General features: G+C 37.2%; 1 protein-coding gene across 1 annotated transcript in view; it reads right to left on the minus strand.

The window, feature by feature from the left end:
• Positions 1-19,232, minus strand: part of DOK6 (docking protein 6) — a 456,281-nt gene that overhangs the window by 83,373 nt on the left and 353,676 nt on the right. The window contains exon 6 of the mRNA XM_003926000.4: positions 18,156-18,294. Within this exon, the coding sequence (XP_003926049.1) occupies positions 18,156-18,294 (139 nt within the window). The remainder of the gene's footprint in view (positions 1-18,155; positions 18,295-19,232) is intronic.

Here is a 19,232-nt window from a genome sequence, read left to right on the forward strand (position 1 = left end):
GTCACAAAAGTGTCTTAACTCGGTCTATTTTAAAAGACTGGCATTGTTGAGGTATCTTTCTTTTTTTAAAGATGGCTCCAGATGGTAACTTTGCAGCCATTCTTTGTTTTTCAAAATTTGGTATACTTCAAAGTTTTCCTCCTTACTACAAAAACTACAACCATATCCTGTGGTTGGTGTTTACAGGGGTGGGGTTCTAAGGAGACAAATTTCTGGATTATTGTAGAGCAGTGTTTTCAGAATCTTTGGGCTGTTTGGTAACAACAATAACAGCAGGAGACAGCCAAATGCCTAAGCACATAAGAAAGGGTCCCTGGAGAGCCTCCAACCTGCCCAGGTCATTTTGCATAGGGGACTTGACTAAATATGCCCAGGGTAAAAAATTCTGTCCCTTAACACATGCATAGTAAGGGATATCAATGTAGGGTGGCTCAGACTAACAGCCCACATGGGCACTGAAAAAAATGGGGTGGAGCCACCTGGGATTCACACCTTATGCAGGGAAGGAGCCTGGCCCCTTCACCTCCTGTGTGGTGGCCTGGTGTTCAATCTGTGAAGTGGGAGTTGGATGGTGGGACCCCTCTCTTGGCTGAGAGCTCCCCTTTTGCTTAATACTTTCCATTTTCCTCATCCTTCAATGTGTTGCGTGCCTAATTTTTCCTGGTTGTGAGACAAAAACCTGGATTTAGCTGAACTAAGGAGCAAAAAATCCTGCATCAACAATGGACGTTTCCAGTTTTACACCAGACCTAACAGTGGGGGACTCTGTGAGGACGGCTTTGCACATTAAAAACATGCATAACATCCTCATATGAATGGAAGTCCATCATCCACTACTGTAAAGGACTAGAGGCAAGGCTCACTTTGTGAAAGCATTATTGGGAGAAAGATACGACTTTTGTCTTTAAAGCCAATTTCCCATATGAGGCACAAACTTAAACACATAAATCTTCAATTCCTGTCAGCAGTGTCCATTAATAACAATCCATAAATTTAATATTAATCATGGTTCTGTCTACTTATTTTCTCTAATATAATTTATTACTTAGCATATAATAGATCATTGGTGGTAAATTACTCTTTCCAAAATGTGATGAAAGTGCTTTTTCTTTTTTATTCTGGGAAACTTTTTTCTTCCCAAATGGTCAGTCTTAAGTATCAAGGACATACAGTAAGCATGTTTTGTTTGCTGGAAACATAAATGGAAGCCAATGGATAATAATTCTTACACATGATTTCCTTCTGAATCTCCCTATATTTTACACCTCATGTTTCTCCAGTTTTCCCTCTTTATTGTTTTCATGTTCTAGGATGCTTTTAATGATACTCTATTTCTTTATTTGTTCCTGAGGTTTCTCTTCATTCTACTTCCTTAATTGCTAAAACTGGAAAATTTGTATTTAAAAGCTTGATTGTGGAATTTCTTGGGATCTTAACCAGGGATACAAATCTTGTCCCTAATATCTCAAATGTCTTAAATGTTCCCCTGGATTTTAGAAGAGTCCATTCCCCACATGCACCTATGTATTGAGTACTGCTGTAGACTGAACTGTGTTCTCCCACAAATTCATATGTTGAAGCACTATCCCCCAAATGGCTATATTTGGAGACATTGCTTTTAAAGAGGTTACTGAAGGTTAAAGGAGGACATAAGGGTGGGACCGTAATCAAATAGAACTTGTGCCCTTAGATAAAGAGAAAGGGACACAGGGATAAATATTCAGAAAAAAAAAAGCCATTAAGGACACAGCAAGGAGACATTTAAGGACACATCTAAAAGCCAAGAAGAGAGGCCTTGGGAGAAACCAACCCGGCAGGGATCTTGATTTTTGCACTTTCAGCCTCCAGAATTGTGAGAAAATAAATTTCTGTTTAACCTGTTTGTGGTATTTTGCTATAGCAGGCTGACAAACTAAGTACTGTGTCATGGGCAATCTAAGAGTTGTAGAAACTGTTTAACTGGCAATTTTTAATGTTATGAACTTTAAGCAATGTATTAGAAATTGGCCTGTTTGTACTCAATGGCTAAGACAGTATTTCCAGCACTTTTATTAGATAATTTTGTTGAATCTAATTTTATACTCTCGATAAAACCTTTTTTTTTTTTTTTTTTTTTGAGATAGGGTCTCTGTCACCCAGGCTGGGGTACAGTGGTGCAATCTCTGCTCACTGCAACCTCAGCCTCCCGGGCTCAAGGGATTCTGCCACCTTAGCTTCCTGAGTAGCCTGGATTACAGGTGTAAAACTACTTTTGATGACAGGCTTCAACAAGAGGACACACATCCTTAACTATTGAATGAAAACTCATCCTTAACTATTTTCATATTATGCTTCCATTAAAAGCTTTAAGAAAAAAAACAAAACTTAAAATGCTATAGTAATTTCTTTCTTTTTTTTTATTGCATTTTAGGTTTTGGGGTACATGTGATGAACATGCAAGATTGTTGCATAGGTACACACATGGCAGTGTGGTTTGCTGCCTTCCGTCCCCTCACCTGTATCTGTCATTTCTCCCCATGCTATCTCTTCCCACCTCCCCACCTCCCCACCCCTCCCCCATTTCCCCCAACGGACCCCAGTGTGTAGTGCTCCCCTCCCTGTGTCCATGTGTTCTCATTGTTCAACACCCGCCTATGAGCGAGAATATACGGTGTTTGATTTTCTACTCTTGTGTCAGTTTGCTGAGAATGATGGTTTCCAGGTTCATCCATGTCCCTACAAAGGACGTGAACTCATCGTTTTTGATGGCTGCATAATATTCCATGGTGTATATGTACCACATTTTCCCTATCCAGTCTATCATCATTGGGCATTTGGGTTGGTTCCAGGTCTTCGCTATTGTAAACAGTGCTGCAATGAACATTCGTAGTAATTTCTTAATTGAAAGAGCAGTGCATCAATTTGACCAGGATCATAAAAGTATGTCTATCAAAAAAGGCAATTTCTATTTATATTGCAAGTAAATACATAAAAATTATATGGTGAGGTTATTTCTAAACAATGTATTTTAAGAAATTAAGATGCATACATGTGTTCAAAGTTCTTTTGTTCCTTCTCTGCAAAGGTCTGCTGCATTGATTCTTTCAGTGCACTCAGGAAAAAAAAAAGATTCCTGAAACAGCTATACAAAATTCTGCAACCTTTGTGCCAGAACTCCCTTGGTATTTATAAGACTATTTCCTGAAGGCAATGCTCGTCTGCTTCTCCTTTTTGCATAGTGTCAGGATTTAGAAAGGATGCTTCGGCATACATGCAGAAATTAGCTAGATTAGGAGGCATTGATTCAATACTTGATAAACTTGCCATCACTCCCTGCCATTTGGGGGCTTTAACTCTCTATTCCTTCTCTTCTATTGAAACAGCAGTCAGTTTTCTAGGATATGAGCCATGAATTTTGGGTCACTTAATTAGTATCTGGAAAGAGTACAGATCACAGCTCAACTAAGCCTGGAGGGTAGTTAAAACATTTGTGTTTTATTTGACGGGGCAACCGACACATCTCATCACAAAGTCAACAGTCTAAGAAAATAATTCAGCCCCAAAGTGTGCTGTATGGAGACTGCATTGATACGTTTGACTATGACACAGATGAGAGTTATGCTGTCCTCAAGTTAACGAGAAGAGGCCCTCCTCCCCCACCAGAAAAGAAGTTTAGATTTAGAGGGCTCTCATAGAGTTAGAAACAAGCGTGGTTCCTTGTGTTCTTTCCCATTTAGGCAATATATAAATAAACTTTTTAAAAAAAATTTGTAAATATATGAGATTTTGTAGATATCCAAGAGAAATTCCAACCCTCGTCTCTCTCCTCCCCTAAACTTTGGAAGACTCTTCTGAACACATTTGATTGAAAAGATCATTTTTAAGAAACAATTCATCCTGTGTCACTCTGGCTTTGCACTTTAGTTATTTACTATCTTTTCAATTCTGTTTGCGTAGCAAACAGCCTCCGTAGATAGATAGAACGTCTTCCTCCAGGGCAGGGAGCAGATTTATTTCCTGACCAGTACAGTATAGATCCTATCTTCCTCCAAGGCAAAGGCTGGGCAGGGTTGCCAGCAACCCTCTGACAGGATTGGGAGTTCCTAACTCAGTCCTTGGCTGTGGCAGTATGTAGCAGCATTCACCTTGATTGCTCCGTGTGGCCCCATGGGACTGGGCAACAGGGAAACCTATAGAAACATGAAACTCATGATGGCTTACTGTACCATAGGAATAAAAGTCCTCTGTCTCTGACTCAGGAGTTTGTGTTTTCTGCCAACATCCATGAAACTAATAGGCAAGGGAAGCAGAGCTGGTAGCATCTTTCCTGCTTTTGCTAATCTTTGGTTGTCTCTACTCTTCCTATCTCTTGAATATAAATTCCTGTATTAAATTTCCTCCATTGAACTGTCTATCACAGGCTCCATTTACTTAACTGGACCCTGAATAATACAAAGGACTACCTGGTTATGTCCCAAATTTACTCACTATGTTTGCATTGAAAGGCATTAAGTTATTTCTGCTCTTTGCAACTAAAACTAACAAATATCAATACTAAAGAATTTTGAGAAAAAACTTAAACAGGTTAGTGAGCCATATAGGGACTTTAGCTTACTTATATATAATATAAGTAGAATTATGACTGTTGTTCCCCCAAAAGTCATCAATTCTCCTAAGGTTATTTCATGTTTACATCTTAATATAAAACCACCAAATTCTTGTAGAATTTTAAAAAAATGTTTTTATAAGTCCTTTCATATGTTTATATATTTGGGTTTTACTTTGGATACTGTTTCTATATTTGTTTATCAGAGTGACTTGTGTTTTCATTTATGTAAATTATGTTTTTCAGTTTTATCTATTTTGTTTGTGCTAATTAATTTCCACTTGCTGTTTTACTTAGGTTTTCATACTGATCTTTTAACCTTCTCAAATTATTTTTAATTATAATTTCATTTAATAAAAGCATCTGCTTCTGAATGAAGCAGAATAGGAGGTATTCTTTCTTAAAATTATATAATTGTAAATTGTAGCTTTATTTTCTTATTACATAAAGTATTGCTTGTATATATTTTCTTAAGGTAATGATTTTTTTGTACACTTCTATTTTCCTTTTTATAGAGATGAGATCTCACTATGTTGCCCAGGCTGGTCTGGAACCCTGCCCTCCAGTAATTCTCCCACCTGTCTCCCAAAGCACTGCCATTACAGGTATGAGCCACTGCACCAGGCCATCTGTGCAATTTTTATTATTAGTTTTTAATTAATGTTTTGTAATCAGAGAACATGCACTGAGTAGTTTCCATAAATTGAAGTTTATTTTTCATTTTAAACTAATATATGGCCAATTTCTGTACAATTCATAGGTACTTGAAACGATACACACATTGGTGTAGAGTCTCTCTACTACACACACTCAAATATACACATAATAAACACTTCCGTCTGCATTTCCTTCTCTAATTTCTAATCTGTATCATGATACGAACGTGTTAATTGCAAATGACTAATTAGCATGTTTCTGCCAGTTCTTCTTGTATCTTTAAGTACTTTTTAACTGTACCATACATTGACAATTTATAATTATATATATATTTATGGGCACATGATATTATAATTTATGAATGCAAGTGAAATAATCTAACATAACCATTAATTCAAAGACTTATCCTTTTTGTGGTAAGAACATTTGAAATTCACTGTGTTAGCAATTGTGAAATGTACAAGACAGTAACTATGTTTGCCACAGTAGAACCCCAAAACCAAAATATACTCCTCCTCCCTGAGACTTTGTACCCTTTGACTGTCATACCCCTGTTGTCCCCAAGCCTCTAGCCTTTGTAGCCAATTTCTGCTTTCTACTTCTGTGAGTTGATGGTTTTAGATTCCATTCATAGGTGAGAACGTGGTATTTGTCTCTTTGTGCCTGGCTTATTTAACTTTGCTGAATGTTCTCCAATTCCATCTATGCTGCTGAAAATGACAAAGTTTTTAAAGACTGAATAGTATTTTATGGTATATATATTCCACATTTTTTAATGCACTCATTTGTTAGTCAACGCTGATGCTGATTCCATAAACTAATGATTGTGAAACATGCTGCAGTGAGTACAGGAGAACTGCATCTCTTTGACACTGATTCAAATCATTTGGGTAAATACCTAGAAACAGAATTGCTGGCTTTGGGTTAGTTTTACTTTAAAATCTTTGAGGAACCTCCCTGCTGTTCTGCACAATGGTTGTACTCATTGGCCTTCCCAGCAACAGTGTTCAAGGCCCCCTCTCCTCAAGGCCCCCTCTTCTCCATGTCCTCACCAGCACACTTGCTACCTTCCATCTTTTTATAGTAGCCATTCTGACAGGGGTGAGAAGATGCCTCACTGCGGTTTTTATGTGCATTTCCCTAATAGCCATGTATAGCGTTTTTTTATGAACCTCTGTAGCCATTTTTACGTCTTTTGAGAAATGTCTACTCGTGTTCCTTGCCCATGTTTTCATGTTCCTGGTCCATTTTTAAGTAGCATTTTATACAATGAAAATGGTGTTTTATTTGATTCACAAGGCTTTTTTATTAGATTCACAAAGCTGACTTTTATAGTTCTATAACTGACTTTCTCCTTCCTTAGCTAGGTTATTAAACTCCACTTGTAAAAGTTTTGCCCAGCCCCAGGGTTCAACTTCACCTCTATCTTCTAGCCCCTGCTCTTCCAAACAAATAATTTAAGAATATCCTCTACTTTCTCCTAGGAAGTCTGGGCTTCCTTTTCAAGAAATAGTGTTGTTCATCATCCATTAATATCGTCTTTGTTTCATCTGCACTTGGTCCAGTAGAAATTATTGAGCATTTTAACATATGTGTCATATATATATATATATATATATATATATATATATATAAAGTCTTTTCCTTATTTTCAGCCAAATTCAAACATTCCATACATTTATATCCCTTTAGTGATTTTACCTGGCATTTGACCCAGAACTCATTGACTTTTATCTACTTAAATCCTCATAAAATTCCTGTAAGGTAGGAAAGGGGAAGTATCCCTCCTTAAAATGAGAGGAGGCTGAAGCTTTGAGATATTAATTGACATTCCCAAGGCCATTTATCCTGAAGCAAAACTGGAATCATGATTCTGCTCTGTGCTTTTGTTCTTTTTTTCCACCATCAAGATATTCTGCATCATACCTTTCCTCATAATCCTGCATCATGAATAGTATTAAATATTGCTTTATTTTGTAAAATATTGAAGATGGCTGAAAATTCTTCCAAAACCAGTCATTCAGAAATTATCTGTATTCTCTCCTTCTTAAAAAAATTTTCATTTTTAAGTTCTGGGGTACATGTACAGGATGTGCGGGTTTGTTACATAGGTAAATGTGTGTGTGCTACGTGGTTTGCTGCACCTGTCAACACATCACCTAGGTATTAAGCCTAGCTATCTTTCCTAATGCTCTCCCTTTCCCACCCCACCCCCTCAACAGGCCCCAGTGTGTGTTGTCCCCCCCCCCCGTGCCCATGTGTTCTCATTGTTCAGTTCCCACTTGCAAGTGAGAACATGTGGTATTTGGTTTTCTGTTCCTACGTTAGTTTGCTGGAAATAATGGCTTCTAGTTCCATCCATGTCCATAAAAAGGACATAATCTTGTTCCTTTTTATGGATGCATAGTATTCCCTGGTATATATGTACCACATTTTCTTTATCCAGTCTATCAGAGGTGTGTATCTGGGTTGATTCCATGGCTTTGCTATTGTGAAGTGTGCTTCAGTGAACATATGCGTGCATGTATCTTTGTAATAGATTTATATTCCTTTGGGTAGACATCCAGTAATGGGATCACTGGGTCAAATGTTATTTTTAGTTCTAGATATGAGGAATTGCCACACCATCTTCTACAGTGGTTGAACTAATTTATACTCCCACCAACAGTGTAAAAGTGTTCTGATTACTTCACAGCCTTGCCAGCATCTGCTGTTTGATTTCTGCCTTAATTTCATTATTTACCCAGGAGTCATTCAGGAGCAGGTTGTTCAACTTCCATGTTGTGTGGTGTTGAGTGAGTTTCTTAATTTTGAGTTATAATTTGATTGCACTGTGGTCTGAGAGACTGTTATGATTTCCCTTCTTTTGTATTTGCTGTGGAGTGATTTACTTCCAAATATGCAATTTTAGAGTAAGTGCCATGTGGTGCCAAAAATGCATATTCTGTTGTTTTGGGGTGAAGGGTTCTGTAAATATCAGGTCCACTTGATCCAGAGCTGAGTTGTATCCATGATCTGTTGACAGTGGGGTGCTAAATTCTCCCCCTATTGTGTGGGAGTCTAAATCTCTTTGTAGGTTTCTAAGAACTGGTTCTGTGAATGTCGGTGCTCCTGTATTTGGGTGCATATATATTTAGAATAGTTAGCTGCTCTTGTTAAATTGACCCCTTTACCATTATGCAATGCCCTTCTTCGTCTTTTCTGATCTCTGTTGGTTTAAAGTCTGCTTTGTCAGAAACTAGGATTGCAACCTTTGTTTTCCATTTGCTTGGTGAATTTTCCTGTACCCTTTTATTTTGAGTCTATGTGTTTCTTTGCATGTAAGATGGTTTCCTCCCATTTATCTGGGCTGCTTGGTGACTGTTTTGACCAGTATAACATATGGTAGATGTGACATTATGTCTGCTGTGGACATGACTTCTAAAGCCCTTATTCCAGTTCCTCCTCTTCTCATTTCTTCCAAGTCAACATGTAAGGCTGCATACAGGTAAGGCTGCTATGGAGGGAGGAAGTCTCAAGAAACTATGTGGACAAGCCATGCAATTCGAGGTTTAATTCTTCTTAGAAAACCTCGCAATTTTCTTAGAGATGGGAACTCAGTATGCAGAAAAATTCAAGAATTTTCTCAAGGTGCAATCTCAACTACAGAGCTCCCAACAGAAAACAGTTCTCTAGACTCTGAGCCCATTGCTCCTTAGACTTTGATGCTGATATCTTCTGCAAAAAAAAAAAAAAAAAAAAAAAAAAAAAAAAAAAAGAGCTTTTCCCCAATGTATTGCAATGTGAACATCCAGCCTCTCCCTTTGAGAGGACCTAAGTTACCAGGAGGAAACAGGTGGGTCAAACAAGTGTTGGGAATTTTATGAAGGTATTGGCAACCCACACCTCTTCATGATTTTACCAAAAATATGATCTAGGTAATCTTACTGTCTTTGAAATTTTTTCCTTTGTTGATTTGAGGCTTTGCTTGCCCCTGTGATGAACATTGATGCTAATATGTGTTCACTTATATAAAATTCATTTGTATAAAAAACTGTTAACTGACTTTATTTTTGCTCTTTACCTCTCTAGTGATTACTTAAAAATTTACAAGTTGGATTAGCAGTTGAGACAAATCTATATACAACAGACAGGAGAAATTCAGCATTTATAAATTGACATTTATGAGCTATTCTCTATGTGCCTGGCAATGTGCAAATTGGTTTCATATGTTATACCACTGAATATTCACATAAATTTTCAACAGATATGCCATCTGAACTTTACAGACAAGGACAATGAAGTGCGGAGGGATAATATAATTTGTTCATGGTGACATAGCCATTGAACGATGGTTCTGAGTTTTCAGAGTCCTGATGTTCTTCCCTCTTCCCCATGACTCACTGTAGAATAAATTACTAGAGCTCTTCTTGAGGATACAGATGAGAATTACACCAACTGGGTAAATTTCACAAAACCAGAGCAGGAATGTGAGTGCCTCCTTCTCACATTTAAGACAGAACACCCAGTGTGCATGGCAGAATCAGAAGGTAGTTAAGCACATGAGCTTTGCTTTCCACCAACCCATTATCAGATATCAACTCCACGGCTGCCTCCTAATTTGACCTCAGGTAGGCACATAATTTTTAAGATTTGCTTTCTCATCTTTAAACTGGAGTCAATGTAATGTACCTTAAGTGTCATAAATATTATATAAGATAGACTTTTGGAGTGATAAGCATGGTGTTTGTCACATGTTAAGTGCTTGGTAAAGATTGCTGTTTTGGAATTTCTACTCCTGCATGAAAGAAGTGACAGAGAGCAAAGGGGTCTACACGTGTATATGTGGCCAAGCCAGGAAAATGCATCCAAATTGATGTGTTAAAGGAATGACAATGAAGACAGACATATAATTTGATCTAAGCCTAATTACCAAATAGAAATACAACCCCCCCCCACAAATGAATATGAGGGATAGCTGATCAATATGAGCAGGTGGGGAAAAGTGAAACAGATGAGAGACAAGTGAGACAATAGTAACAGAATGTGTGTTCACGTGCGTGCATTGTAAGCTGGAAAGGGTCAGCCATAGCTTTCTCTGTATGATGAAGAGAGTTAAGGAATGCCTCTAGGTGCATCTGCTGGCATGTTCCCTGGTATGACTGACACAGAGGGACTGGGTGAAAAAATAACAGTAAATAAGAAATATTGCAAAGGTACAAGTGAACAGAAACATGCAATGTGACACGTGCAATGTATGTCAACTGTAAAAAGAAATGTTATACTGCTTAATAAGAAAATGCTGCATACAAATGCTCTTTCAGTTGAGAACAGTAAGTTTTATTATTTGTTCTTGGAAAAGAACTCAAACCTGAAAACCATATGGGGATAGAGACCACAGAGACCTTCCGCCAGCCATGCTCGGCACTGTTTGCACTCGTTTAAACAGTCCTCTGAAGCCTGAAGGTTTATGGGCAATTGGTTCCTCACAGACTTAATTTTCTATTTTATTCAAGATAAATGGAAAGGAATTAGAAGATACCTTGCTAACCCTGTACCAGAATGACAAATAAAATGTAATATTTAGATGATCATTTAATGAAAGGTGCTAGATGTAATTTAATTGAACTTTGCAGGATATCGTTTTCATTAAACCTAAAAACATGAGTGTTATTGTATATTTCAAATCATGCATTGGCCAGGCTTGGTGGCTCATGCCTGTAATTCTAGCACTTTGGGAGGCCGAAGTGGGCAGACTGCCTGAGCTCAGGAGTTTGAGACCAGCCTGGGAAACATGGTGAAACCCGGTCTCTACTAAAAATACAAAAAATTAGCTGGGGGTGGTGGTATGTGCCTGTAATCCCAGCTACTAGGGAAGCTGAGGCAGGAGAATTCCTTGAAACCAGGAGGTGGAGGTTGCAGTGGGCCAAGATCACATCACTGCACTCCATCCTGGGCAACAGGGTGAGAATCTGTCTCTGAGTAAATGAATAAATAAATTAAACCATGTATGGACTAAAATATTTTCAGGAAGTCTGAAAATAAGCCGAGTTTGGGAATAACAGCAGAAACTGTCATTTTCAACACCATTTCCATCTGCAATCAGTAATGCATTTAAGAACATGTATATTTATCTGTTTATTTGTAAGTGGACACATTTACAGAGCTGCTCTTTGAATATAAGGAACATGATAAATACATAAGAAACATTAAAGTTTTTAGTGATTTAAATTCAAATTTTGGGCTCTTTTAAAATTTAAAAAATGTAAGTATCTAGAGGCTATCATTAAGCTCATATAATTAATTTCCAATATCTGCATGTACTGAAAGCTGGGATGAATTTTTAGCGATGGTTAAAACAATTTTTCCCACTTAAAGCTAAATTGTTTCTTGCTAGCCATTTTATGAAGTAGCTCATAATTACTGAGTTTTTCACTAAAGACCATGTGGTTTTCTAACACTCTGAAGTACATATATCATTGCGCCTCACTCAACATCTATTAACTACAGGTAACTAAAACAGAGTACGTGACTTGCTGAAGGTCACATTGCTCTGCTGCAGTCTTTCCCCAGAATCAGCCTCCTAAATCCTACTGTGTTTCTTTTACAAACTGCATGTGCGTTCACTGAATACATCCAAGGAACTGACACCTGCTCACATGCACTGAAAGTAGCCTTCATTATCCATCCAGGCAATGCTTATATCAACTTAGATTTCAGTGGCCTACATTTAAAAAACATTTCAATTTTAGAGCATTGTTTCAAAGAAAAGATAGTCTGAGCCATTGGGCTGTATATGTGTATGTCACCATAATGTCTGTATGTTGAGGCATTTTGATTAACCTTTGAAATCTGATATTTTCAATTATGAAAACTATCCTCAATTTGCAGCTTTCTTCATATTGTTCAGTTCCAGCAATGTAAATAAACAAAATTGTAGTTTAACACAGATTGCAATCTTTTGTGTTAGGAAATCATTTTTATTATACAGAATCAACTCTGATCTATTTAATTACATTTGAGAAATACATACATACACATATATATACATGAAGTGCATTTTCTGAAGCAACATCTAAAGTATGAACTTTTAAGGAAACAATAAATTTTAAGAAAAAACATCGTAGTCTAATTTTTACTCATATCATGAGAGATTAGACTGATTTAGACAAATTACACATTGCTTTCTCACTATCTCCATCCCCTGTGTATCTTTATGCAGAGATACGTGTTTGTTCTTGAGGGTATGTATGTGTAGGTGTTTGTTTTGTTTTTGAGATGGAGTTTCGCTATTGTTGGTCAAGCGCAATCTTGGCTGGCTGCAACCTCTGCCTCCCGGGTTCAAGTGATTCTCCTGCCTCAGTCTCCAGAGTAGCTGGGATTACAGGTGTCTATCACCATGCCTGGCTAACATTCTGCATTTTTAGTATTTTTAGGCAAGTGATCTGCCCATCTTGGCCTCCCAAAGTGCTGGGATTACAGGCGTGAGCCACTGCTCACCACCGAGCTCAGCCATGTGAGGTCTTTTTTGTTGTTTAGACTAAATTTTCTTTCTTTTTTTTTTTTTTTTTGAGACGGAGTTTCGCTCTTGTTTTTTTTTTTTTTTTTTTTTGAGACGGATTTTCGCTCTTGTTACCCAGGCTGGAGTGCAATGGCGCGATCTCGGCTCACCGCAACCTCCGCCTCCTGGGTTCAGGCAATTCTCCTGCCCCAGCCTCCTGAGTAGCTGGGATTACAGGCACGTGCCACCATGCCCAGCTAATTTTTGTATTTTTAGTAGAGACGGGGTTTCACCATGTTGACCAGGATGGTCTCGATCTCTTGACCTCGTGATCCACCCGCCTCGGCCTCCCAAAGTGCTGGGATTACAGGCGTGAGCCACCGCGCCCGGCCTAGACTAAATTTTCTTTAGTGTTCTGAAACTGAACAATAGTAAGTGAATTGATTAATTTGGATCACAGATCCATTTTCACATTTTCATTACTGACCATAATAATTCAGCTTGTGTTGCTTTATCACAATCCATGACTATCAGCTAAAAAAAAAATCATAAATATGCAAATAATATTTCCTGGCAGAAAAGTGATCACTCTCGGCAATCATAAAAGCTTGAATCTTATGATTAATAGTGACAATACTGAGTGATAAAATCATGAATAGAACTCTGAAGAATAACTTTATTTACAGTTATTCTTACATATTAAATATCAGTTACCACTTGCAATCACACACACTTAGCTTTTTCGAAGACGCTTAAACATCTGTGAATGTACCCAGAAAAGAAACTGCAAAGACTTACTAATTTATATAACTCTCATTAGAGTATAATGCTTTCAAATTCTTCATAGTTTTGATTGAGAAAAATTTGTTATACTAATAGAGAATCTTGTAAAATGTAGAAAAATGTTTTTACTAAAACGGAAACCAAGTTGCTGAGGACAGAATTCACCTTAAAGGCTTTCTTAGTTCAAGTTACAAATAAGCATGTGTTCTGTGATTATAAAAAGTAATACTGTATATTTTACACTCTAAGATGCTGTCAACTGTAAGATAAAACGTCATTTTATGTAGCACTAAAAATGATTAGTGCTGCTGATTAAACTATAACTCATTTGAACTGAGAGATGTCAAAATGAAAAAAATGTGTATCTTGAAATTGATGCAATATGGTAGTATATTCCAGTTCATGCAAGTATTTGAACAAAAAATATTTCATAGACTGGTAGTAATCAGTAGTTGGGTAAGTTTATAACTGTTAAAGCAATTTCTCATGTCTTCTCAACTGCTCGTTACATGTAAGCATTTTATAATTGCTTAAGAACGTAAAAGCACATTTAAAAAGAAAGCATTTTCACTGAATTGTATGTGTGTGTAAAACAGGTCGAAAATCTAAAATTATTTCAATCCATTTGAGGCCTTGTCCATGATGATTTCAGCCTAGACTCAACCTTAACAGGCTAAGTCACATGGGTACATTTGTGATATAGTTTCTAATGAATGGCTTCTATCATAAAGAATGTCAAACTTTTTTTGATAATGTTGCACATGCATGTCAAACCATCTACAGACACTTTTGGCAATCAAAACCAAAGAAGTCTGCTAGCTCTAAGAACAAGAATGATCTCTATAAAATGGAAACAGTCTAGAGATGAACATATTCTGTTCAAATATCTAGCTTTAATCATTTTCTCAAATACTTGAAACACATTAATTCCTCAAAAGTAGTTCTTGTTTAGTATGTATTACCTTAGCTTAATTCTCCTATGCATCTTAAAACTCTTAAAATTAGACTGGTTTGTAGTTTGAAAATGGAGAAGGTATAGAGACTCCTTAAGATTCCTGTCTCCTTTTCTGCCAAGACCACTTTCTGATTCTCACTTAGAGGCAGGAATGAGAAGCTGTAGCTATACATCTGTATGCAAAATGGCAAGCACGTCATCTTCTAGTAACAGAAATTCATTCTATGGAGGGCTGACTCCAATGAGTTGATTATCTAAAAAAATCAGGTTCTACTTCCATGACAATGAACAAGCTCAAGTGGTGTTTTCATCGTGTACCAAAATCTGGTGATGGTGATGTCTTACCCATATATGAATGTATGGAAAACGTTTGGTATTTCAAGGAGTCAAAGGACATGGGGTAATCTTGTTCTGGGCAGAACAAATTATTTGATCCCACACAATTCTGGGCTACTTGAGAAGGAACTTCCTTGTTCTTCTGTTGTATTTCTCTATACCACCTTGCCGGGTACTTAGCATTAGCATACAGCAAGCACTTTACAGTCTTGTGGATGGTTAATAAACAGATAACTTTTCCTTAACATATTAATTGTCAGTTAATAATTTTTTTGTTCTCATGAAGGAAATCAAAACATGCACTTTTAATTATCTTACCAATTTAGTGGTTCTTTTATCCAGTTACTCTGTTGAGTGGCAAATGCGATGTTTTCTCACAATGCTGAGAAATTTTTCTAGACATCAGATTCACGCAAAAATAGAAATATGGCCTATTTCAGACTATGGATACATGTCAAATATGTTTATTCATGTGCCCCTCCCCCTTAAGAAGGCTATAAACAAGGACAAAATAAGGTCTTATATGACATGAAAAGATCATATTCTTTGTTTTATAGTAAGAAACGGTTGTTGAGACATTTCTCACTTGAGTTTGTTTATCCAACTTTTAAGTTATAATTTTGTATTTTAAATAGCAAATGAAGAGTTAGAGAGTATTTAAATATTCTTTCACACTTGTTGGAAGTTGTTTTTAAACGTTTTATATCTCTGGGCATGGTGGTCACGCCTGCATTCCTAGCACTCTCGGAGGGCAAGGAAGGTTGGATCACTTGAACCCAGGAGTTCAACACCAGCCTGGGCAACATAGTAAGACCTTGTCTCTATAAAAAAAATTTAGCTGAGAGTAGTGGTGCAGGCCTGTGGTACCGGCTAGTTGGGCTGAGATGGGAGGATCGCTTGAGCCCAGGAGGTCAAGGCTGCAGTGAGCTGTGTTCACGCCACTGCACTCTAGCCTGGGTAACAGAGCGAGACCCTGTCTCAAACAACAGTTTTGTGTATGTAGAGGAGGTATCTTTAAAAAAAATTATATCTGGGAGAACTGGAAAACTTAGCTTATGGTAGTAGAATTTTAGAAATTGAAGCATTTATCAAATGGAGGCAGCTTGCACTTGGAAAAGGATTAGTTCGGTTTACTCTAAAGAACAAATTATTCATGGAGTAATTCTTACTAGCATTAACCTTCAGAGAAAAGCACAGTTGTAAAATCATTTCTGGAATTGAACCAAGCACTCTATTGACATGTATGTGCCAAGTGATGGAGTCTCTGATTTTGTGATTTCTAGAAACATTTTGTTCCTCTGTTGAGCCTTATTGAGCCTGCTGTTAAACATTTGTTGCACTCTCCCTTCTATCTGTCTCAGCACTGATACGAGCACTCATGTCTGCGGTGTACACCCTAGTTCTAGACTGCCTGAGGTTATGGTGACTGGATCCATTATCTCATCTCTAAGCCATTAACAGCAGTTACTTGCCTCCAGTCTTTTGACTTTCTTCTCAGTGGCACAGGACATGAGAAATATATAACATCAACAACAAAAGTTAATTAAATTTTGTTTAGCAAATGTTTCAGCACAAAACACTTGAAAGCATTTGAAGGATATTATGTAGCCATAATAGCAACTCTGATAATTATTCGAGGTCACTCCGACATCACCCTCATCATAATGAACGCTTTCATAGTACTTCTGTGTGCTTGGTCTGATTCTCAGCACTTTATGTAGATGAATGCACAGAAACCTCATAACAACCAAATGAAGAGAACTATTACATGCCCTTGTTATGAATAAAGGAAAACAAGAGTTAAATAACTTGCCCAAGATTACACAGCCAGTAAGTGGTGATGTTGGGATGCAAGCCCAGAGCACCAATCGTGTGCTCCTCTTTATGGCAGATAATTACAGTATGTGAAAGAGCTCTTGGAATTTCCATCATTAAAATATAATTGAAATCACTCTATGAGTTCTTACTTGTTTAAAGCAACTATAAGTAAAGAAGTACAAAGGTTAACTAACAGCAAGTTGACATCATGGTTAACCCCATGGTTAATTATGGTTGAAAATCAGCAGACTGAAAATATGGGCTGATGATCAATGTGCATAGCTCTGAAATAATTTGAAATTTGATACTTATGTTTCCCACCTGATGTTAATCACTAGAAAAACATCATATTGACTAGATAACTGTTACAATATTTATAGTTAACCCAAGTTTTCCTAGAAAATTTTTACCAGCCCTCTCTGATTGATTCTTTAGTCATTCCCACAGTCACATCTTAATCATCCTACTAAAACTCAAGCTACTCTTTCAGTCCCATGGGGAGTCCAATGTCCTGTGTTGCCCTTTCCCTCCTGAGGTGTTAAGAAAGCTCTTTTAACCACACCCCAGATGGAGAGATAGATATATGCATGTCATATTGAGAAACTTAGAAGTGCATTAAGAATAACATATGATCACTTAAACTATTTCTTTGTTTTCTTTAAAAGAAATGTATACTTCAAAATATTTCATAGAATTTTAGAAATGAAAACTAAGATAACAGTAATATAAAACTTCACTGTCTTAAACTAGAACAGACTTATTGATGTTTCACAAAGAGAATTATAGATGCTTCCCAAACACCAACTGTCCTTCCATAGATGAACTCTAACGCATGTTTATAAATCCTAGAAAGTAATACTCATCTCTTAAGATTATAATCAATGGTCATTCCACTGTTTGCTTTTTAAGCAAATTGGTAGTAAATCTTATTATTTTTTAGCTAGTCATATTGATAGAATTTACTACTTTAGATTTGTTACTGGATTATTTTTTAGCTTGATCCTAAAACTGGAATACAGTTCCAGGACAAGACGATAGACAAATTATTCTGTTGGCAACCAAAATAAGCTCCTTCTGCAAACATTTTATTATATATACACAGAAAGAGCTAGAAGTTTTAGAGCAGCTAGGATAAACATAAAGATTTTTAAAAAACGGAACCCTTTCTGGCGAGAACTTAATCTTCCTAGTTATTTTGAGCCCGTATTTAAATCTCAGATTGTCCAACTGTATGTGGGGACATGCAGACAACATTGCTTCTTATTTGATTATGCAAGCCACTCTCTTTGACATCCAAGGCAACAGGCCTTCTATGGGTAGATGCCAGAAGTGCAGGGCTCAGAGTTGGTGGCCACGAACAACTTCTTCTGTGACATATTGAGTAGGATATTAGAGAGATGAGAGGGTAGGGTAAGTCCTCAGCATCAGGGCAGGGTGGACACTGAGGCACCGGTGTGAATGGCCCCACACATCCACATTGCACATCAGACCTCAGTGACATTCATTTCCAAGCTGATAGGTTACCAGGGAAAGGGCCTTACCCGGGCCTTCTGCTCCATCTCTAGCATTAATCTTTCATGTTGCTCAGCTATGGCCAGTGTCGCAGAATGGACCTTCTGATAGATCATTTCTCCTTCCCTTGTTTGAAAAGTGAATAGTCCTTCTCCTGTGTCGCACATTCTGTGAGAATAGAGACAGGGGAAAGAGATAGGTCTCCGTGTGTTCAAGTGCGTCACCGTTTTCCATGTAATCAATGCCCTTGCTCTTTTGCCGCCTCCTCCTGACCTCCATGGGAGTTAGTAAGGCTGCTTCAGCCGCAACCAAACCAACCAAAAGATGCAACTTTAAATGGTATATGAAAACGAAACTAAAAATAAAAATCCAGGTACATTAGGATGTTTAAAAATGAAACATTCATAACAATGTAAAGGAACAGAAAAAAAGTGATTTAGGTATGGCAGTGGATGATTTCCAATATTTAATGAGTAAAAATAGATGTTTTCTTTAAGAATGTTTTACCTTGTAACATAATAGCACTACTACCTATGAGCTGATAGCTCTTGAAATTTAAAGAACTCACGATAAATCTGCAATTTTATACTTACTGGAACAAGGAGAAAACTATATTCAATACACTTTAGTTTTACATATTTTTTAGTTTATGGATTTGCACATACAGGCTGAATCTTTTATTTAAACTGAGTCCTTACGCAAATCTTGGTATAACCTGGGGTACAACAAGGCAGAAAGGAGACTCTATTTGGATATGAGAATATCTGGTTGAAACTTTGGCTCTGCCATTTACCAGCAATTGACCCTGGGAATGTTACTCAACTTGGTAGTACCCACTTTCCACACCTCTAAAGTAGGAATAATAATGGACCCAAGATCCTTAAAAAGGTTAAAAGAGTTGATACAAAAACATTTAGTGTTGCTTAGCCCACATTAAGTACTCAAAAATGTTAGCTGTTACTAATTTCATCACTGGGAAAGTCTGTAACTAAATATCTACCATAGAAAAATGGCTAGATTAATTACAGTATTTTTATCTGCCATTATGATATACACTATTATGCTATCATGATACAATATTACGGACAAATAGCTATCACTATGTC

This window comes from Saimiri boliviensis, chromosome 13 (assembly GCF_048565385.1).
Source record: "Saimiri boliviensis isolate mSaiBol1 chromosome 13, mSaiBol1.pri, whole genome shotgun sequence".
Lineage (NCBI taxonomy): Eukaryota > Metazoa > Chordata > Mammalia > Primates > Cebidae > Saimiri > Saimiri boliviensis.